General features: G+C 41.2%; 1 protein-coding gene and 2 long non-coding RNA genes across 10 annotated transcripts in view; 2 read left to right on the plus strand and 1 right to left on the minus strand.

The window, feature by feature from the left end:
• The window catches only part of LOC137476831 (uncharacterized), a 106,159-nt gene extending 90,531 nt beyond the window's left edge, over positions 1 to 15,628 (minus strand). For 2 of the 6 annotated variants that reach the window (XR_011000644.1, XR_011000645.1), the window contains exons 1-2: positions 14,340 to 15,143; positions 7,503 to 7,595 (exon numbers count right to left, since the gene is read on the minus strand). This is a non-coding gene — a long non-coding RNA (uncharacterized lncRNA). Of the gene's footprint in view, positions 1 to 7,502; positions 7,596 to 11,283; positions 11,327 to 14,339; positions 15,185 to 15,537 lie in introns of those variants that run through there. The other 4 variants (XR_011000643.1, XR_011000640.1, XR_011000641.1 and 1 more) reach the window with 4 other exon arrangements.
• Positions 1,621 to 11,386, plus strand: LOC137476832 (uncharacterized). 3 transcript variants are annotated; one of them, XR_011000647.1, is made up of 4 exons: positions 1,621 to 1,967; positions 8,752 to 8,965; positions 10,501 to 10,642; positions 10,733 to 11,386. It is a non-coding gene; the product is annotated as an uncharacterized lncRNA (long non-coding RNA). The 3 variants fall into 3 exon arrangements; XR_011000648.1 differs by lacking the exons at positions 10,501 to 10,642; positions 10,733 to 11,386 and adding an exon at positions 9,087 to 9,462 and having other exon boundaries at positions 1,622 to 1,967; XR_011000646.1 differs by lacking the exon at positions 10,501 to 10,642 and having other exon boundaries at positions 1,625 to 1,967.
• Positions 15,629 to 15,936: 308 nt separating the features above from the next.
• The window catches only part of DARS1 (aspartyl-tRNA synthetase 1), a 37,093-nt gene continuing 30,152 nt past the window's right edge, over positions 15,937 to 22,877 (plus strand). Inside the window, exons 1-3 of the mRNA XM_068195174.1 lie at positions 15,937 to 16,040; positions 17,021 to 17,078; positions 22,026 to 22,118. Of these exons, the coding sequence (XP_068051275.1) occupies positions 15,969 to 16,040; positions 17,021 to 17,078; positions 22,026 to 22,118 (223 nt within the window). The 5' untranslated portion in view covers positions 15,937 to 15,968. The remainder of the gene's footprint in view (positions 16,041 to 17,020; positions 17,079 to 22,025; positions 22,119 to 22,877) is intronic.

A 22,877-nucleotide genomic window follows, 5' to 3' on the forward strand; every position in this document is an offset into this window, starting at 1 on the left:
AAAAGTGTAATTGACAGGGTTTGTTACTTCACAGAATATAATATTTAAGACATAATGGAAATATTATTTCCACTTCTTGGTGTATCTTTTTGAAAAGAGTTTCTTCTGCTGTCACCATAAAACCAATTATTTAATTGAGAAATGATCCATGCCGAGTCTACCTGAGTCTGTTAGTACCACACCTGAAGTGCTGCAGGACAGTGGCCTTCACACAACAGGACAGAATGACAACAAATCCATAATCTTAGAGAGTGTATTCAATCCCTAACACCTCACTAGCCTCAGATACAGTAACACCTATCCAACTACTTTGAATTTATCAAGCACATTCATATTGCCACCTGGATTCCCATGTATACCTAGAGAAAAATCAAAGAAGATTGGACAACTGAGTGTGACAACAATTCCTGGCAGCATGCACCATAGATATGGTTCACTCTGAAAAAATAATTCGAATTTGTCTGTAGGGAATTACAACCCTTCCAGAGTTATTACTGTGAGCAACCAGATTGACATATATTTTCTTTAACATTTACATTTTTAAAAGTAATTTTACCACAAAGAGATTATAGTTTAAGAGATACCCTTTACAGGCAACCTTCTTCAAAATTATTCCTTATATACTTTCCTGTGCTTCTGGTAACTGTCAAAAATTGGCTTCATATCAAATGGAATATTGGTCTGATTTAATACAGCATTTCCTGTTTGAATATTTAACTAATTCCATTTTTTTCTCCAGGGCTTGAGTTTTCACTGGGAAAGCACATTGCAAGAGGCTCCAGTGAAGGCTGTTTTGGTGCTCATTTCCTGAGTCTGATCTTGACTTCTGAGAAAATTACCCATTTCATTCAGAGAGTTGCTAACTCCTAAAGTGGTCAAGATGTCTGTCCTCACAACTATTTGCTTCATAACCCTCAGAGTAGAATTTAGTTGGAATCATTTGAAAGCTTGTTCTATAAAAGCAAGGACTCCAAATTTCCCAACTCTTACCAACTGAAATTTCTGAAGTTTCTGCATGTGAAAATGATCACTCTGTATGTATATATGAAAGGAAAAAGAGACTTGGACAACAAACAATACATTCAGCTCTTTAGAAAACAGCAAGGCTCCTTAGCACTCAGCTCATTAATTTTCCCAGAGAGATATGCAATTGAAATTCAGTGAGAATTAAACACTTGACTCCCTTAGGATCTTTAAAACCCCAGATGAAGTGATATTTAACTAATTCCCACACAAACAGAAATCAGTCATTTGGCAGAATGTTGCAATGTGATTGTTGGTCACCTGAATAGATTGGGTCCCCAGCACAGCATTAATGATGTCATTAGAGAGCTCCCATGTCCCGTCCCTGGGCATGCAGGACCCCAGAGCCAGCACCCGGTGGGGTTCGAGGGAAGGGGTGCACTTAGAGGAGCCTCTCGCTACCTGCAGCAAGGCTGTGAATGTGCATTCAGCTTCCCACTAGCACCTTTTGTTTCTCAGAAGCTTGGATATTCTATACATTAGAAATAATACATTCTTTGGGTGTGACCATCCTCACATATCATGAAAATGAAAATCGGCAGAAAATATGAAAGTCAACAGAATTAGATCCCTCCCTCAGACTTATATGAAATCAAATTAGACTTGTATGGAAAGATTTACTCTTGAGTAGCACGAGTTTTTCTCCCCTTTCTCTGTCTCATTCTCGGTGTGCTGGCTTTGCTGCCAGAAATTTCTAAAGTGGTGAGCTCACTCTCCCCTCCTCCTTGCTCTCCTCCTTTCTCCCCTTGCCCTGCCCGTCGCAGGGTTTCAATGGGCTCCTGCAGTCACTCGGGCGGACAGCATTCCGTTGCCAAGCAACTCCCTGAAAAGAAGCACATGCTGCTGCGGCGCAGACAGAGCGTGCCCGTCTGCTCCAGTGATGCTGTGGCCTAATTTCTGCCTCTCTTGTGCTGGATACAAAGGGAACATCTCCAGAGTTGAGGGTTAGGGAGTACTGGATTCTCTGCGCTTTTTTTTTGTTGTTTGTTTTTCCCCGCTCTCCTGATCGGGTGCGTCCCCCTCCATCTGAGGGCCCCCAGAAGTCATGCATGTCTAATCTGCATGCATGCGTTTGGGACTGCTCCCTGGGCTTGCCGAATACTGACAACTTTCTGTTAGCTTTTGGCTGAGTTAATAGTGCTTATGGAGATCAGTTAAGCTTCCCTGTAGCTCTCCCACAAGCGCAGTTTTGCATGTAAATTCTCAAGGCCATTCATCTTTTCCTACCTGACTCTTTATTGCCTGGTTGGTTGGGGTTTTTTATACTTGCATTTAGGGAATGCAAGTATAGCCTTTCTTATTTCCCCTCCTTTCACCATGCCTTCCTGGGAACAAAGAACAGCAAACTAAGAAATTCCTTTGGTTTTTCCAAAGCCTGAAGAAAGATCACTGCTTTATCCATGGATTTAGTTTTGGGACTGCCTAATCTTCTCAAAAGGCAGACCCATACGTATTCAGATTTTGTGGTTGAACTCAGCCCTGCAATCACAATCCTCCACTGTCTGTTACAGACAGTATTATTAATAGGTAAAAACTAGCAGTCAGACAAGAGGCAAATTTCCTTACATCTACTGCTAGCTTCCTTAAATTTCCTGTTAGCACGTTTTCCATAGGAAGGTTGCCTATGCTAGTTGCCTGTTGTCAGTTGTGGTACCAACTCAGCAGCTCACTCAACCTGCAAGCAAACCTGAACCTCAGAGAGAAGCTGCACTGTATTCAGCCTGACAGAGTCTAATATTGCTCTGGTGCTCTGGGTATTCCACCAATCCTCCCCTCACTTCTGGATCAAGTCTGAAGTCCCAGTCCTAATTTACAAATCCCTAATTTGGTTAGTGCACACCTACTTTAAGGGCAGCCAAGAACCCTCATCCACTGATCCCTGGAGTCAGCACTGTACTACAGATTCCTTCCAGCATAGCTACGTCAACACAGCTGTGACAAAGCATAACCTCCAGCTGCCACTGCTGCACCAGTAAATGCCTGGTTCACCCTCCTTTCTGCCACCAGGGCAGCACATTTGTCAGCTTTGTTTGTGCCTTCAGAAGTGTCCTGGAATTAAACAGGCAAAATTCAGTGGCATGGGAAAACATGTAAATCACAGATGCCCTATAATAGATAAAGCCAGGGTCAATGCCACTGAGCACATTATAAGAAAGGCCCTGAAAGACACAGAGATCCAATAGCTCTGCAGAAGAAAGGTTCCAAACCAAATGTTCCAATTTTTTCCAATGGCACAGTACTCAGGTGACAGCAGACACTTCTCATTCCAGTGTACTTAACGTGTGTAGCGCTGTGGATAAGACTCTGCTTATCTTTTGCTTATCTCCTACACAAAAAATCAGAACTGTTAACTGTGTGGCAGCAACAGTAAACTCAAATGCACTTGCAAAGTCTCATCCTTTTGGAGAGAAGAGTCCTTTCTTCAGTCCCTGAGAGTGTCATGCACTACAAAACCAGCAAATTATTTACAAAATGTTTTGAGACCGTCTGGAAAGAAAGGTGCTATATACAGGCACAACAACAGTTAGGACTTGCATGAGTCACACATACACAGCTTTCAGTATTACACAACTCCTTGAACATCCCTCTTCCCCAAACACTCTCTATAAGATGAAACACGGGACTTTTCTCCCTCAAAAACACAACAGCAGTAAAGAAACAACAAAGTGTCTTAATATTACATTAAAAATTCACACTCCCATTTGAAGTCAGTCTGAAGGGTAAAATAAGGCCTCAGAACTGCTTCTGGATATGGCAAAGCTAATAAAAAAAAAAAATTAGATGATCCTTTACCAAACAGGTAATGAACTAAAGTTAAAAACACAAGCCAAATTGCCATACAGACACCATCTTCTTACTTATTGTCCAGAGGCAGTCCATGTGTTTTTCTATGTATTTTTGGATCCTGCATCAATTCAAGATGATACTACAGTTTGGCCCATGGCCAGAAACTGGCAAGTGAAATAATGTTCCAGTATATGCACTGTGAACACACAGCTGGCTTCAAAGGGAAATGGACTAATCCTACTTCATTTCCCTTCTTCAGTATGTGTTTAAAGAGCTTTGGTGCACTGAAGGAAATCAACCAGAATTCATTAGTTCCCTTCTGATTCAGCTCATTGCTGCTGGAAAGGGAAACAAGTCGGAATTGCAGGATCCTACTCAATTTCCTTTTGGAGCAGACTTTAAGCCAATTCTGCTCTCAGTTTTACACACACAGATATTCACTAACGATGCATAAGTTCAAATGCAATACCTCTCCAAGCTGCCTAAACATATGAAGACTATGAAGGGAAGAAGAAAAATTAAATAATCGATTGGACTTCATACCATGGAGAACTTTTGGCTGAGAATATTCCTGAGAAAGAAACTCAGAAATTGGGAGAACTTCTACAGAGAGACACAGGAGTAAGGAGAGATAGAAAAACCCAGGTGAGAGTAGGAAGAGATCACAATGAAGAAAAAAAAATTTAATACATCATATTCATTTTCTGCTATCCAATGAAAAATTACAGCAAACTAAAACACTTTAATAGCTAAAGCGAATGCTAGGGATGATTTTGAACCTATTTGGAGGAGGTTTTGGAAATGGAGACATTAAGATAAATCATTTGCTTTGGACAGAAAGTTTTTCTTCCCACTCATCATCAGATCTTTCAATTTGTCTCTTCAGAGGTCATGTCATATTTTATGAGCCTTCTTAAGGCTTCTGCAAAGCAATAGGATTTCAATTATTCCCTGTTCAGTTTAAGGCCACTGCTTTTGAGACCATAAGCCAGAACCAACACTCTTCCAAAGCAAACCTACAATTAACCACCTAAGCAGAAAGTGTCTTGTGGCAAACAAAGCAGAAGAGAAGAAAGCTACAGGCCTCATGATGGGACCATGGCTTCACTTGAGTCAAATAAGCACATGTAAAAAACACTTTTTGTAACTGCAGTGAAGACAAAGAAGTATTATTGCTGTAATGAACTGTCTCTTAAGCTTGAACTGTAATACTTTAAATACTGAGCAGCCTTATGAATTTGGTTTCCCCCTAATTACAAATCCATTAGCTTGAAGCAGTATGCTGCAAAGAAAATGGGTCTCAGAGTTGAAATCAGCCAAAAAGCTTTTAAATTATCAACACTGTCTCTCAGATGGGTGACTCCAAAATCCTCAGGTTTTAGCAGTTTTCATTGTCTGAAATTCTAGGGCTGTTTGGGGAGCTCTATGTGACAAATTAAAAATTTGATTCCTTACCAGTTAGCTGCAAAAATCCAACACAGACACAATTTATATCCTGCACTAATAGCTTCTCAGCACAGGAAAACGAAGGACAATTAGAGAGCAAGTAATGGCTCAGTGATTCTGTAGAACACTGTACCACCTACAGAGCCAGTTAAAATGAGATTATTTTCCTTTGTAATTCTATGTCAACCTCAGTTTACAGCTTTAACTTTTATCATTAGACCACAATTTAAGATGTTATTCAGCCCACTCTAGAAAAAGCTATATGACATATATAATTTACAAAGACTGACAGCTTCATATAGACCCGCTGGGATAGACACAGCAATAACAGACAATCCATTCTCTTAGCGTGTACAATTTATTTTCTCACTCCAAAGACAAAGGTTGAATGTTCCATCCTTCTTTATGAATAGATATTGTATAGGAAGAAACCTGTCACCACTTGTGGATATCATCACAAATGAAAAAAATACTTGAAACAAAGATATTTTACAGCTCAAACATTCAAAGTCAAAACCACTTTATTAGGCATTATCCTTGTTTTTATTGGTTAATGTGCTTTAAAGTACACAATATTAGATCATACAAAGGCAATTGTAGCTCAGTTAGGTCAGCCAGTATATTTTTAAAATTCTTTTGTCTTTGCCACATTTATGTCTCTGTTATTATTATTATTATTTGCTAAACTGATTACACAAAAGATTTCCTTTTGTATTGCCTTTTGTATTGCAAAACCAGCATTCTCCTTCTTCCTACCTGCCCAGTTTTGTTGTCTTTCATAAAGAACTATTTCCTTTTGTTCATGCTATGCATACATATGACTTAAAGTTCATTTAGTATCACCACAGAATTCAAATTTCCCTTCAAATGGAGCAAATTGTTCTAGAAAAAACTATAACTAAGCCCTTAACAGAGATGAGACTTTTGTTTTCACTGTCAGAAATATTTCAGCTTGCAAAACAACAAAACCTTCCCTTTATTCCTTATGTAAAAAGGCATGGGTTCCTTTTGCGAAAATAAAATTGAAGGGCAGAATGAAAAATGTGGTTCAATAACCTAGCCAACCGCAGAGAAGGAGTTACAATTTACAAATTGGAGGTAGCGTATGGCACAGAGAATTGGGCTCTTGGAGACATAACAGGAAAAGAAAACTTCCCTTGATTTACATCAGAGATGTCTCTTAGACTTCGTAGAGGAGGCAGTGAAATACTGAGGGACAGAAATTAAATCCAGTGGCAAGAAGTGGAACACAGTGACAGAGGAACACCTGCCCCTTCTGCCATTCCTTATCAGGTACCAGATGACTACATTTGTCTGCAAGCAGGACTTAATACACTGTGGAGACTGACACGATCTGTCCAGTGGAGGAAAGAAGGGAAAGGAAAGCAACCAGGGAGCCAGGAAATATCAAGTCTTCCCACTGTGCACTGCGCACAGTGCAAATGCTTGTGCAGACCACCCTGGCCACTGCATGTTGTTTGAGCAGCTCATCCTTCTATTTATCCACAATTAGGAAGGAAGGAGATTGTGGATATCCAGAGATTGCGGATACCACATGGCCTTACAGTGACCTTGCTAATAGGGTCCCTGGAAATACATGATGGTTACTTCAACTTACAGACATAGATGTGTCCCCTGCATTTATCAACCATACGTCCTAGTGCCAATACCTTTTTTTAGACATCACAAACTGAGAAGAGCTAGATGATTCCATGATAAGACATTTGCTATCTACAAACATTCTCACTGAGAAGCTTAGCCTATGACTTGTCAGTATTATCCCATCCCTTGATTCTTCAAATATAAAATATCACAAATCACTAGCAATGTTCCCTCTAAGCAATAGTCTCCTAAGCATGAGGTTCAGAATTTTGACATTTTTAAAAAACCAACGTATTTCTCAATTAATTGCCAAATGTGTGCCTTAGTAATTGTGCCCAAACCAAGAAAAATGTGTCTTTTTACAGAAAGTCCAGTAACTAAACTCTAAGTGAAAAAAAGAGTGTATTAAAATTTTCATTGTCTCTTCAACCTTGGATTAAGCAGGTGTCTACTTACCAGGGATTTAGAAAGATTTCAAATAGAATACAGCCTATTGTTATGCATTAAAAGAGTGAACTTTCTGTATGAGAATATCCTCACTTGCTTCACTGTGCCATTCAGAATATGTGATGTATAGCTACTGAGAAATGTGGAGAGATCAACCCACCACAAATGTTGGAGAAAATGTTGTGTTTGACACTAACCTGTCCAGCTGGCTTCTTTACTTTCTCAATAGCCTTTGTAGCTTCCTTGAGTTGTTTTCTAAGGTCTTCCTTTGGCTTGTCATGTTTATTGCACTAGGAGAGAGAGAAACAAAGCAATTTTAAAGCTTGCTGAGAAGTACTTCATGTGCTATTAAGAGTGACCTTTCCACTCCCAATTCTATTTGTTCTTCTTGCTCTACAAAGTGAGTCAAATCTTTCAATTTGAAATCTGAGCATTCTTCAACAATCAGGTCTCTGAGAAAAGCATTCAAAACCAAGTCCTGAGATGTCCTGGCCTTCTGGAAAGCTTAGAGCCCCATTCTAAGAAAGCAACGAAGAGTCACGTCTTAGCAGGTTGAAATCTACTGATGAATTAGAGTACAACCCAACTCTGAGCACCTTCCCACCGGGTACAGGAAGTGTTAATCACAGCAGTGCCAGTCTCCAGTGCAGAAAACCCGAGGGCACATCTCAGGATGATTCACATCACAGACAAACGTGCCTTTGCAAACGGCTGTGCCCTAGGCTACTGTCCACTGGCTGTTCCTCAGCTCTTCATCAGGATCACTTCAGAGAAAGCAAACCCTTATCATACGAAATAACTAACCTTTATCTCTGCTGTATGTTCACCTGAGCATTTCTCACTGTGTTTCAAGTAAGGTCACCAGGTAAAGAAACACCAGAGCTTGATGACCTGGATGACTTTGCCTGGAATGGACAGTGGTGCCTTACAGGGGTAGTTCTGTCTGAGAGTGTGGCTTCACACTGAACTTAGGTGTAAATATAGGTGACCACAGAAGCTGACCTGTCAGACAGCTCTGGGAACAGCCAGTCCCTCCCAGCTCAGTGACAGAAAAGATTTGTCCCTGGCTCACTGTTAGGTATTCATGAGGGCAAATTTGTAGATCCTCAGATTCTTCATCCACATGATCTTCTGGGGATTTTTTTGTATCTTGACCGTTCAAGTGATAAAAGCTTGTACCCAGTTCTTGAATCTAATGCTCACTTTTGCTAACTTTTCCTCCCCAAGGAAGGCAGTTGAAGTTTTAGCTTTGTGCTAGTGCCTGTCTTAAGCTGACAGCCCAAAAAAAAAAAAAAAAAAAAGCACGCCAGTCTTTGTTACCTGAATAACTACAACAAAGGTAAAGCCACTGCAAACCTGGATAACTGACACAGCAAATTCAAAGGTGGGCATTTTAAGTATATTTCACAAGGTGTAACTTAGTATCTTTCATATCTTATTTTCCAGTTAGATGGGTTCAAGTCTACAGATCATGAAACCCAGAATGTAACTACAAAAATTTGAAAATCTAACAGACAGACCTTGACAGTCACATAGTCAAATCACATACAGCAGCCAAGGAAAATTAACAGGAATATCCCCTACAATTCAGTAGGAAGGGTCATCTATGAAGACATGAGAAACAGAATCTTCAGAATAAAGCAACCACCAGTGCTGTCAGGTAATGTATTTAGTCATTCTGAATGAAGGACAGTTAAAACAAAAACCTGTTATGAAGATTTGCATTTTCATTCGTTAAAAGCAGATGGGAGATGCCACTATTTTTCTGTCTCTGGTACCAGCTGTTAACCATACAATCATAATGTTAGGTCTTTAAAAACCAGCAAAATGGAGAGTGGAAAGGCCCACAGTAGCACTGCAGAACTACACTAACAGTTCTGCATGCCCTCCCCACAATCTGGAACACCACGAAGTTTATAAATATCTGCAAGTTTTGCTCAACAGACAAGAGGAGAGAGGAGGCACAGCAGTGAAGAGTGGCTGCAGTCTGAGCAGAGTGCAGGTCACACTGCTGTCCCCAGCCTGGCTCTAGGCTGTAAGCCTGTATGTAAGCTCCATAGCTTTTAATCACACTAGTTGCTCGGAGTTGAAAATTGGGATCATATTCTTGTTACTGTCTCTAGAAGAAAATAAAACCCCACATATTTCCAGAACTCAGGATTGCATCACATAAAACCATGACACCAGGTTTGCAAAGTGAGGTGCTCAGAATGAAGGCCCAGATCTTATAGAGGTGTGATGAACTTGGCATCCTGTAATCCCACTGCCTGAAAATTAGAGGAACTTGAATTTCTAGGTATTTAGACCATTGTGAAAATCTCATTTCAATTCTGTAGAAACTACTCAATTTCAACCCCAAAGGTACATTTATGAATCTGTTCTGACCAAATTTAAGATTTATCCTATTTCTTACTGACATGTGGGAGCCATCCATAAAGGACCACCAGTACAGACATGTGAATGATAAAAGCTTGTTTTGATTTTTTCTCCAAAATGAAAATGACCATCATTCCTTTGTCCAAAATTCATGAGAATTCTATAAGCTGAGAACAAATAGAAGCAAATAAAAAATCTCCCAAATGAATGTCTGCAATTAAAAGAAATGTAGAAGAGTATGACCTTTATAATTATTCAAAATTATTCAGTGTATAAATTATGTAATATATAATAGATACTCAGAATTTGCTGAATATCTTTGTCAAAATCTTTCTCAAAATAAAATTTGATTTTTCTTATGATGGTGAATGCAAAAGCTGGAGTCATACCTAATTCAAATCACAGCACTCTAATCTATGAAATGATCTCAGCTTACAAAAGGAGAGGTCTGTCATGTTTGCCTGGTAGGTCTGAGAGAGAAAACTCTCAGTTCAAAAAATTGAACTCTAATGACAGAGGGTGCAGAATGACCCACATTACCTTCCGGCTAAGTACAACTTGTAGAAAGCTTTAGCAGTTTATCATCACTATATGGTAATGATGACTTTTCTCAGACACAAAGAATTATGGTTTTTATCAATGGTTCATGCCAAAACCAAGTCTTAAAAGAAATCAGCCCAAAGCAGGTGCACTGAGCTGTCAGACCTTGAAATTTGTTTTGAAACCAACCACCTGTTAGTGTAATTGTGTAGCTGTTCTTCCTGGCTTATGGGATTTCAGCTCAGCTGTTGTTCTCATGCTAACGCTTATTTCCTTTAGGAATCAGTCTGTCCATTTCCACCAACCCACAAACTTCTGTGTCACTGCCTTCACAGGCTGAGCCAATGGATAAATGCAGAATGTCTGACGGAGCACCCTTGACCAATAACACACTTTGTTTACAAAATACTTCACAATTGCTGTAAGAAAATGGCTCAAAAATAGCATTTAACATCCTCTGTGACACATTTAATAATTTAGATGACTCGTCTTTGCTTCTTGTTTGTTTCAGACAGCAACAAAGAACACTTTTAATGGGCAATCTCAAAGATCAGAAGACTTAGTGCTGATGCCTGACTCACATCTACTGATAACAGAGCACTGTTCCTGCTGCTGAAACCAAGTCTGACTCAGGATTCCCATCACAATTTTCTGTTTCTAAAGGTTTGTAACTTCACCAGAAGTTGACTCTGAGTTAGAGGTTAGCAAGGATACAGAACACTTAGCTGACAAAATCTAGAAGAAAAAAATCTGCCTACATGTGAGATAAAAGTGTGAAAATTATCAGAAGGACAATGGCTTCAGATGGTTTCTGTAAATGAGAAATGTCATGTGAGAAAGAACAATGTCCTTGCATTTAAGAGCCCAGCCAGAACTGCAGTCCCTTTATGCTCCACTTTGCTGTTTTCATCACCCTTTGGACATCAGCCACCCCAGAAAAAGAACTGGACACTTGGGTGAGAACAATAGCTGAGTTGTTCATGAAAAATCTCCTGTGCCCGCCAGTCCCACTCATCTGGCAGCTCCACACTGCCCTCCAGGGAGGGCCATCCTCAAACTTACCGTCATTCCCTCAGTTTCCCACTGGCAGGAGAGAATTCTTTGAGAGTAAACACATAAAGCAAATAAAAGAAATACCGCAGACATAAACATGAAAATGTGCATATTTCATGAGATAAGAAGAGTAAAAAAATTATGAAGATTAAATATTCCATATGTTCTTATTCATGCATAGATAACTGCCATCCAAATGCCTTTTTCAAGCACCATATTAAAGGAAACAATGAACAATTTATGGATAATAGCTCATAAATATATGCAGCATCGTATGTCCAATGCACACAGATATTTCATCGTGTAAGACATGACTACTGGGTTTATGCATGATATGAAATGTGAGCTTTTTGCAGCCATTTCAAATAATTTTGAACACAAGAACTGTTGACAAGATATCTCCTATTGAAATGTATTGCCCATCCCTGGCTGCAGAGCACGTTGTCTTGTGTTTATCAGAAGGAACATTTCCAAAATGCTTTGAGAAACTCAATTGTTATCATTGTCTGAACTTAAAAAGACTACACCTTTGTATAGAGTTCTGTCAAAAGAAATCCTGCTGCTTATCATAAGCACGTACTTCCCCAAAGTTCCTGTTTTTTTAGAAGTTTTATTAATTGCAAGTGTTGTTTACTAGAGGAAAACCGTGACTGAAGCTCTAAAACAAAGAGAATAGTTGCAACTTTAATCCTTTCAATAAGCCTTTGTTTCCCATTGACTAAAAACTTCCTAAAGGAAGTAGAGCTGCGAAAATCCAGGAAGGAATTAGATTTGCCAAATTCTGTTCCTACTTGGATCTAGATGCAAAGGCTTTGTTATTCATTGTACAAATGTTTTAGCAAAAAGAGAATGATCAATTACAAAAATACACTTTTGCCAAGGTTGAAATTATTAATAGAAGAGCTTTCCCTATCACAGAAGGCACACTATGAACTTATATAACCTAAAAAATAAATAATATTTTAGCTGCTCCTGCATGGTTTTTTTTTTCCCTTCAGTGACATGTTTTTTTCTTTTTGTTATCTAAGGCAAATTTGGATACTGGCCTGACAATCATACAAGAACCTAGATAAGTAAACAAATATGGAAAGGAAAAATTCAAAGGCAACCTCTTAATTTAATTAAGCATGCTTTGTAGCATCCAAAATAGGAGAAATCTTCAAAATCCATTTCCATGACAACAAGTAATTGCACACGAAAAAGTGTGCTATTGTGGCAATAAAGCTGAATTCCCTGAAGACCTTTCAGAGACACTCCCAATTTGTTATGTATTTTTCCCCACATGCTCTTTTTATCTCTGTACCACTTCATGCTTTCTAGGTTTTAACTTGCCAAACAAATAGAGACTAGGTAAATATGTCCTGTTTTATTCCATAGGGCAGAGGCTGTTTTAATTTCTTCTCCTAAAATAATTTAAAGGTGATTCCTATCTTCTTCCCACCAACACTGGGCATATTGCATCTTTTGATTTCCTGGCCAATAGTATACTGGAAGATTAAAGAATATTTGAGCCACCATTTTTGTAAGATGCTGTGTAAGGACAGGTTATGGAAAGTGCTGACTACTTTTAGCTTCTTGTGGTTTCAGGGAAAATGTTGTTTAGCATAATTAAGTGAAATCAGCTAAGTATTTTAAGAAATGTCAAAGGCTTGGCCAAGCTTAGCTGCACCGCTAAGTTGGAAAGGCTTCAGTTTGAGCAGGCATCAGCTGTGGTTTAACATCACACCCACCTCTGTGTGCTCTGGCTCCAGCATCCTGACACAGGCTGGGCCTGAGCTTCAGCCTTAGCAGCAGCAATTGCCTCTGGATTCCTAACAAGACTAATTTATGGCTCTGCTATGGAAACGCCCACATACCATTTGTAACTTGAAACACATATAACTAAATCTTGGAATAGCTTTGGTTTATGATATTACAGGTGCTAACGCCTAAGTTTCAAGGCTATATCAGAAATAATTATTCACAACGTCTTAAACCTTCCTCTATGAATTTCCTTCATGCAACAGATATACGTGAGATACGCCTCCAAAATCACTGAAAAGTGTTTTTATAAGATCAAATTGTAACAGGAGAAAGAAGTGAAGCAAAGAGAAAAAAAGAGATGTTCTGCATTCCACTTTTCATCACAACAGTTGACAACCCCCTCCCTCCCTTGAAGATGGGAAAGCCAATTTTAATTTAAACTACAAACTGTTGACCAGGCCTCAGCTTGGCTTTGCAATTCGCTATATGCCTGAGGGATAAATTATTTAGCATTAGCACATGGTATGTCATGTCTCGTTACTTAAGGGGAGGATGGCCTCCATCCAGCTGCACCCCCGGGGCCCCCCGATTGGCTGTGGGTGATGTCATTTCCATGTGCTAATCCTGGGCCAGGCCCCCGGGGGCAGCGCTGGCCGCTCCCCCCCGGCCCCTCGGCCTCGCAGCCGGGCCCGGCTCCGGCTCTGCTCGCACTCATCGCGCCCGGCTTCACCGCAGGTACTGCCCCCAGCGCAGGGCTGGCACTGCCAGCGCAGTGAAACAGAAGGTGCGGCAGATGAGCTGCATCGCCTGCACCTGATGGTTTGTGTTCTTCACAGAGGATCTGTAATCAGTTCAGTGAGATGGAAGACAAATTTTTGCTGCAGACCCAAGCCAAGTGGAGAATTTTGAGGGGTTTATTTATTCACATACTAAATTATTCTTCATTTCATTTTTCTGTTTGTCTCTTTTCAGCGTATTACAGATTTTTGCTCAAAAAACCTATTTCCACACTGCAAGACAAAGGGACCCTGGACAAATGATCTGAGAGTATGAACTCTGCAAGATGCTTTTTCTGGAAGTTTTGCAATGGAATAATTAGCCACAGTGCCCTTTAAAAGGCCATATTTTGTTTTCAGTTAACACCCTCATTATATTTAAAGGGTTTTTCCTTCAGAACCACCTTTGGGTCATTTGCCCCAGAGGAAATACTCATGCTAGTGACCATTGGAAGGCTCCCAGCACAGAAATAAGGGTTACAGGGCCGGTTTCTTTTGATTGAATTTCACAGCAAAGTCGGTGAAATGCCAAGAATTACAGAGCACTGTGTCGTGCAGGTGGTACCGTCTGCTCCGTGGTGAGGCACAAGATTTGCATCTGTCTGTTAGTTCAGGTTCAGGTTGAGCAGTGGTTCTACCTGACAGGTAACAGGAGACACAACTGACACAGAGAAATCCACATGCTTTCTTACTGTTACCCTGGCATTTAAGCACAATACACAGTACCCCACCATCAGAACTTCATTTCTTGTGGTGAGGAATGAAAACTGACAGTGATTTGCCTTCCCTGTCACTGAATCTTAGCTCTTTTCAACAGTGCATGAGAAGAAAGGATTTTGTGAAAGCTGTGCGGTCTCACGGTGAAGTGATAATTCTCTGAGACAGAGGCAGAAGGGGAACTTTACAAGGGGATTCCCACAAGAACAGATGTTGAACCAGTGCAGTACAAAATGCTGCAAAATAAACAACTGTAGGACAGGAAATGAAGAACTCTAATCGATACCGCAAAAGGGATTAGTTAGTCAAATGTGAAAATTCAAAACTAGAATTTAAATCAGGACTGCTAACTCTTTCTCGCCCTGCACAAAATAAACAATCTATAGATTCACCAGCTGCATCCAGCTTTGATTTCTGTCATTTCAAAGCTGGCACCTGCAGCCAGCCCTGGCTCAGAACTGTAGCATTGCTTCAAGCAAGCACCCAGCTGGAGGGAAACACCTGCATTTGCACTATTGCTCATCCTCTCAAAACTACCAGACCTACTTGTAGCAAACTAATAAACAGCTATTTATAAACAGGGTGACTGGGCAAGAGCTCAGAACTGCTACCACGCTAAGCACTGGGAAGCTACATTTGCTGGCCTAATAGAACAAAAGCGCATTTCGATTTGGCTCCACACTCATTAGCTGGCCACATCAACATGTTTATTTATATGCACATAAATATCTTCAAGGCGGGTGCCAAGAGAATGATGCCAGACTCTTTCTGGTGGTGCCCAGCAGGAGGACGAGGAGCACTGGCCATGGACTAAGAAAGTTTCACCTCCACATAAGGAGGAACTTCACGTTAGGGGGGGCAGAGCACTGGAACAGCTGCCCAGGCCGGGTGTGGAGTCTCCCCCTCTGGGTACATCCCAAACCCACCTGGACACGTTCCAGATAACCCCGCATTGGCGGGGGGTTGGACCGAGTGATATCCAGGGCTCCCTTTTAGCCCAAACAATTCTGCGGTTCTCTGGCGTTACCTCCGGCCACAACGTGACGGACCGTGGAGCGGGGCGAGCGAGAACCAAACCCACCCTGCCTCAGCCCCGCCCAGCCCAGCAGCATTCGCCTCAGCATCCTCAGCGCGGGGCTGGAGGCGGCTCCCTGAAGGACGGCATCCGAGGGGGGCACAGAGCCGCCACCGCGTCGCGGCCCCGCCCCCGGCCCGCCCTGAGGGCAGCTCTCGCGATACGCTCGGCCGGCGCCGGGCGGCGCAGGGGCAGGCGCGGCGCTCTCGCGAGAGCCGGGCGCGCGGAAGCGGCGTGGCGTGAGCGCGGCGCTGTCGTGAGGGACCGTGAGGGACCGGGAGGGACGGTGTGGGACCGTGAGGGACCGGGAGGGACGGTGTGGGACCGTGAGGGACGGTGTGGGACCGTGAGGGACCGGGAGGGACCGCGAGGGCCGCCGCAGGATGCCGAGCGCCGCCGGCCGCGGGCAGGGCCAGGACCGCCGCCCGGAGAGCGAGGACTCGTCGGCGGCTGATGTGGGTCTCCGCAGGGAACGCGGCGGGCGCGCTGTTGAGGCTCCCCGGGGTGGGGGGCTGGGCCCAGGCGGTGTTTGGCCGAGCCCGGGGGCACAGCTGCCTTTGGCTTTACCCTGTCCCCCCACTCCCCCTTCGCCGGGCCCAGCCTGTGATTCCCTGAAGAGCTCTACTCCGCCCAGAAACACCCGGGCTGCTCCTCACCGGCAGGAGGTATCTGCAGGGGCTCCTGCTGGCCTGGCAGGTGCTTCTGCCTTGTACCTGAAGATCGCAGAGCAGTGCTGAAAAACTGTAGGCCGATGCTTCTTCAAGAACAAAGTACTAACAATGAGCATCAGTTCATTTTGTTATAAAGTAATTTGTGCTTATTGTTGCATCAGCGATAAGGAATTCCAAGTGTTGGTGGCCTCCCTAAAGTTACAAATATGCCACAATTCATCAAAAGCAGACGAGCAAAGACCCTCCCCAAATAAAGTATTTAGTAGAACTTTGGTTCATGTATTGAATAGAATAAAATGAATAAACCACGGGATTTTAGTTGGAAAATGAATGGGAAACCGGAATTGTGATATTTTGATGAAAATTGCCTTCCTCTGTGCTGTATCTGGCAGATTTTGTTTAACAATTAAGCTCCATTGGCCTTTGACAATAACGTGTGCCTGAATATGTGAAGGAAATATTTAATCTATCGAACGTAGGACTCAAATATATTTTGAGGAGTAGGCTGTTTCTAGAGGTGATCACACTAACTTTCTGTGTAACAAGTAATGATCATCATGCGTGGTTGCTGTTGCTGGAATTTTTTTTTTTTTTCATCCAGGGCACAATTTTCTTCTCTCTCTTGTGTGTCTCTTATGAGTCCAAAGTGCATTTTTAAAATATTATTGCTAATTATTTTATGTTCCCTCAGTCATTTCTGTGATGACAATGTTCCGTTTTTTTGAGTGTACTTCTTTGATATATGTTTCTCACCTCCGTTCTAGGATTATGCTAAGGAAAGATATGGAGTGTCATCAATGATACAATCCCAAGAGAAACCAGGTCAGTTGAAAAATAAAAAAAGTTTTTTGCAGGAGAGGGGGTGGGAAAGAAGGGAAAAAGGAGTTACCTACTAAATACCTTCAGTACTTCCTTGAGAAATCATTTAGCAAACTTTTTCACTCGAATACCGCTGGTATTTTCCCCCTTTATTGGGATACATTTGGCACTTGTGAGACACTTGAATTTGGAGTGCCATGTCCAGTTTTGGGCTCTCCAGTGCAAGGAAGGCATTAACATTTTGTAGCCAGTCCAGTGGAGACCTACCATGCTGCTCAGGGGACTGGAGCACAGCCTCTGGGGAGCTGGGCTTGTTCAGCCTGGAGAAGAGGAAGCTGTGGGATGATCTTGCAGTTTAAATCTACTTAATATGAGGGTGTAGGAAAGATAAGGCCAGGCTTTGAACGTGTGTGGTAATTGGACTGGAGGTCATGGACATGAGTCAGAACAGGAAATTGAGATTGGAGGGAAGAAAAAAAGCCATGAGAAAAGTTGAATATTGGCGCTTAGTCCTGGATTGAGAGGACTCTCAGTCTTTGCCCTTGCTTGGACCTTGCCTTAAACACTTTGTCAGTTTTGTGTCTGTCCATCACTGCAGACTATTTTAAAAATTATTAAATTATTGTGAATTATAATGTACCGAGTCCTGAGATGCCAGGTTTTTTTCTGTGTTTGGAGTAAGTTCTGCTGTGACTTACTACAGCAGTGCTCTCTGAGTATGATCTGTCTGCTTATATAGCCTTCCATTTCTCCTGTATATGGACACCAAATCCATTAATATTGAATATTAGTATTTATAGGTTTTAATCAGTCATATCACTCTGAATTCAAGAAATCCTGATTTTCTCCTGATGGGGAATTGGGATTCAGGAAAACTTAGCAGCTAGAGAGCAATCTCCCAGGCCAATATGCCAAGGAATATTAATCTTTGTATTAAATTCAGTGCATGAAACAGTAATGAGGGAAAGTAACGGACTGGCTTCTTGTAACTTCTTCATAGTAAAATATAAAACAGTAAGATCATCTGTGATTAGGTGATTTTTTTTCTCCTTTGAGTGGTTGCTTTGGTTGATGCCCCTTTGGGAAGGGAAATGCAGAATGTAGGGAAGAGAAGCAGTCACACGAGCACTCATAGGTTGAAAACAACTGAAGGGGAGCTTTATGTAACGGGTATGTAACGAGACAAGAAAATCAATAGAGACTGCATTAGCAGTCATTGTCGAATCCAATCCATTCTAGCTGCCAGAGCTAGAGCTAGGAACTGGAGTTGAATCACGTTGGAAGCAGCCCAGCTCTGTGTTTCCTCTCCTGGATTTGCATCCCAGGGCAAACAACTGTGTGGGGGACCCGAGCTGGCAGATTGAGATGGCAGATCAAGTCCTGCTTTCATGGACAAATGCCAACTGTCTCATATTCAAAAGAAACACTCAAAAGTACTGGGTATAAAAGTATGTTGAGAAGGAAAATGGTGAAAGCTACAGGAAATTATATTAAAAAGACTGAGTGTCATATTTAGTTGTGTGAACCCCTTGACCTTTCATCCTTGTTTAAAAAAACTTCTCAGTGTGTGGACAATGTTGAGTGAGTTTTCCATTTGGCTTAAAATGCAATCTACAGCACTCCTGCTGTTCTGTAATTTTAGAAAGTGGTTATCCAGAATACCAAAAATTAGGTAACAATAAAGAATAAAATGTGTATAACAAAAAAACTGAAGATCCGCCTAGTCCTTTCCTTGAGACTAATGCACTTTTATTTACAGATTCAATAGCTTCTGCCAGGGAGAGCTCTTGCCAAAAGGTTCACAAGAGGGTGAGATATTACTTGTCATCAGTAGTCAGTAGCTCCCCAAAGTGTTCTACTTGCCTGGGGTGTCTTGGAGAAGCTGCTGCTTGGGACAGGGAGTGGTGGAGCAGCACAGATAGGCGTGTTCCCATCTATCTGAAGTGTATTCATTTTGTTTCTGAAGTTTGTGTGAAGCCTCTGAAGTCTGCCTGCCATTTCTAAATCAGAGTAGCCCATGGTATGAGGTGTGCAGCCCACACAGCGTCTGGTGAGTAGAGCCAGCACAGCACAGCCCTGGCTGGCAGCTCAGAGGGGGCTGCAGGAGTGCTGCTGGATCCTTACTCCACTTGCTGTACTGTCCTGGAATCACTGGCTGTACAGGGTACTCACACAGCTTACAGTGATCAGAACAAGTTTTTCTTCTTTTCCAAGGAGTAAGCTTATTGTCCTTTTGCCATACTGATAGATTCTTGTTCCTCTGCAGGCAAATTAAAACTTTTCTCAAGTTCACAACTTTGTTTCTCCACCTTGCTCTGTTGAGCTCTCACACATCTGTGCCTTCTTTCTTGGCCCACTTAAATCTTTCTTCTGCTTATGTTGGCTGCCCTGGCTATCTGATGTTCTTGCCTCCTGTCATGTCAGGTCTTTAAGTCCTTCCTGCGTGCTTGAGACTATGATTGCTAGTAAAACTCCATTTTTGGCCATTTCTTTTTTCTCCCCTCACACCCATTATCTCATATCCCCTCCCTGGAATCTGCTTTCATCTAATACTCCTTCTGATTTTCAGGTTTTTATGTCAAAGTTGCCTTCTCTTTTTCAAATTTTTCCAGTACTTTGAAGATGCTGGCACTACACAGAGACAGCACGATTATTGATCATAGTGTTCTAAATTCCATGATGCAGGATAAATTATCTTAGTAAAAAGATTGATGTGACAGGCAGGGAATGGGGTCTGGAGGTGAAAAAGTGTTGTTTTATGTATCCCACACAGCTTTTTGGACTTCTGTACTCTCCTGTCATGTTTAGAAGAAGTTGGAGTTCTGAGAGAAAAAGAAGGATATTGAGTATGTTGGAAAGAAGAGATTGGGCTATACATTAAGGGAGAAAAGAACTAGATTTGGGAAGTGTCAGTGGAGGGAAGCAAAGTGGCATAGTTGCTACATCCAGCTCATTGCAGTGAAGCACAGTGACAGGAACAGAGGCAATGGGCACAATGAACATCAGGAAGTTGTTTTTTCCCTGCAAGGTGACCAGGGATTGGTCACAGGTGACAGGTTGCTCAGGAAGAGTTTCCCTTCTTGAGAATACTAAAAAACCATCAGAACATGATCTTGGACAGCTGGCTCTATGCCACCCTGTTTGTGCATGGTGTTGGGTGGGATGACTTCCAGAGACTCCTCCCAGCCTCAGGCATTCTGTGATTATGTGATCTGCTGTTGGAAGAAAGGGCTTTATGATGTCACCTTGTGGATATTGTTTATTACCCTTTTTATGAAAGGTGAAATAGTTTTTAATAATTAATACCATATAACAATTTTTGTGTTAAATGTGTCTTTTTTACCCTTGGTGAAACATGAATTGTTAGGTATCCAAAAGACTTTTAAAAATATTTATCTAATGCTGATGGTTCCTGAAACACTAAGGATCCCTGAAACGTGTAACACCTCCTTCTGTCTTTATTCTTCTGGAAAATGTTTTAACTTTGTAACAATACAGTCTCAAGTTGATGGAGGTAATTTTACCTGTCTGAATATCAAGCTCTTAGAAATACTGAAGGTTGTGGTTTGTGATGGTTGAATGTTTCTGTAGTACTACACACAGTTTGAATATCAGAAATTGCTGGCAAAGGATAACATCTTTGTTCCCATTTCTACCTTCCCCAGCAGACCCACACACACATACATACACTCACACATACACACTTTATGAATATATTTGAGTCAATTTCCTGTCACGTTTCTCTGTGCACTTCCATTCTGTTCTGGATTTGATATGTGTCTGTGAAGAAAGAGCTGCATTGCCCTGACATAAGTTAATAAAAGTTTTCACTCCCCTAAAATCCCCAGTGCAGAATAACAGACTTGCAGGGCAGGCTGTGACTGGTATTCAGAGACAGAAGGAAGGAGTCCAGAGCAGCAGATGGTAATCTGGAGCAGGCAAAAGTTGTTGGTTTTTTTTTCCAAAACTTTAGAAAAGTTCTGTCAGGAAAAAACTACAGTGTGTCTTAGCAAATTTAATGTTGTTTTGAAACGAGGGAGAAGTTTGTGAGGAAAGAATCAAGCAAGGAATAGCAGCATGCACCCAGCGTATTGCTAGTTCATAATGGTTGCATAGAATTTTTAAAGTCCTGATTTATTTAAAAATATTTTCCTTGGTAACTTTTTTCCCCCTTTGATATCCAAAATCTGTCCTTTCCAAGCCACGCATTCCTGTTGTTATCTAGCTTTGCAGCTACATTGGATTTGAAGGGTTCTTCTGATCCAGTCTTGGCTCTGACAGTGATGGTAGTGCTCGTTCAGGTTGTCAAAAGAGATTTTCTTAAAATGGGTGTTATTCATTTCATTCAGTAATAGTGTCGTTGCTCCAAAATGCTGTTGTTTTAATCAAAATAAATATTTTAAAATTTATAGTGTACATTTATTTGTGGTTTCTTTCTGTTCTTTATTTTTAATAATAGTTATTTTACAGTTATATTCATCCTACTTAGGCATGGTAGATACAGAGAGTAGTCGTGTCCCCTCTGAGCTTTTGTTTTGCTGGGTTCAACACAGCAGCTTTGACCCTGCACAGTGCAGCAAGGCACACATCCCTTAGGCAGCAGAAATTCAGACTAAAAAGAGCAGGTAGTACAGTGAAGTCCTATCAAAACCAGTTTAGTCATGCTGGGTTCTGCCATCCATGAACTACAGTGAGTCTTGCTGTTGGTAAAGTGCAGTTTGACCCTGCTGTGTAAGTCAGAAATGAACAATTTAAAGCTACTGCATCAAGTACAAGTCACTAAGAAAGGAAGTGGGATTTTGTGTGTTTTCAGTAAGTCAGTTATGCCATTGATACAGAAACCAATGTTTTGGATTTATTATCAATTTTATCAATACCAATGATAGAAAGTGCATTTGGAGTTTAAAGTGAAAAACTGTTTTAAGATGTGTGTTTTTTTCTGTAATTCAGATAGAGTTCTGGTTCGTGTAAAAGACTTGACAGTGGAGAAGGCTGATGAAGAGGTTTGGGTTCGTGGCAGAATTCACACCAGCAGAGCTAAAGGTGAGAAGCCTCCAAGGTTTTTGGTTTTATTTCCTTGTTTCATTAGTACAACCTTAGTATTTATTTTGATTTCATAGCCTATTGCTTATGTCTTGCATTCAAGAAAACTTTGCCACCTGGTTACTCAGGGTTGCCTCAGTGTTACTTTGACTGGTTCTTTTCTCTTTTTCCACCTCTTTTTTCCCAAGAGGGAAAAGAAGATTTTGGTTTTAGCTGTGTGGAAATCACTTCCTGTAGTTAAAGTGATTTTTTTACTGTATTGCTGAATAATATATGGACAATTGTAAATAATAATAATTTTAAAATGTCATCATTCTCCTTAAGGTGTTAATAGTTGTGAGATAAAAGGCTTCAAAGCTTCTACAGTAAAACATACTTGTATTATGAATGTATCCATTATCAGACAGGTCATATTTCTTCTGCTGCACATAGATATTTTCACCACACCTTTTTTTTGACAGGAAACAAAAATCTGATAAAATTTCAGCATTCTTACTTTCGATTATGTGTAACTAATTATATCAATTTGGACTTCAAATAAGAAGCATCATCTTTCTTCAGCAAGACAAAAGGGAAACCCTTCTGTAGATTCTCAGCAGTGTGGGCTGTCACCCTTGGCTGTCTGACAGCCATATTTCTTCCCCGGAATCAGAAGTTCTCTCTGGAGACCAGGTTGCCATATGCAAACTTCAATAGGCTTTGGCCTTTGCAGTTGACATCAGATGCTGACAACTGTTGTGCTGGTTTCAGTTATGTTTG

Source organism: Anomalospiza imberbis, chromosome 7 (assembly GCF_031753505.1).
Source record: "Anomalospiza imberbis isolate Cuckoo-Finch-1a 21T00152 chromosome 7, ASM3175350v1, whole genome shotgun sequence".
Taxonomy (NCBI): domain Eukaryota; kingdom Metazoa; phylum Chordata; class Aves; order Passeriformes; family Viduidae; genus Anomalospiza; species Anomalospiza imberbis.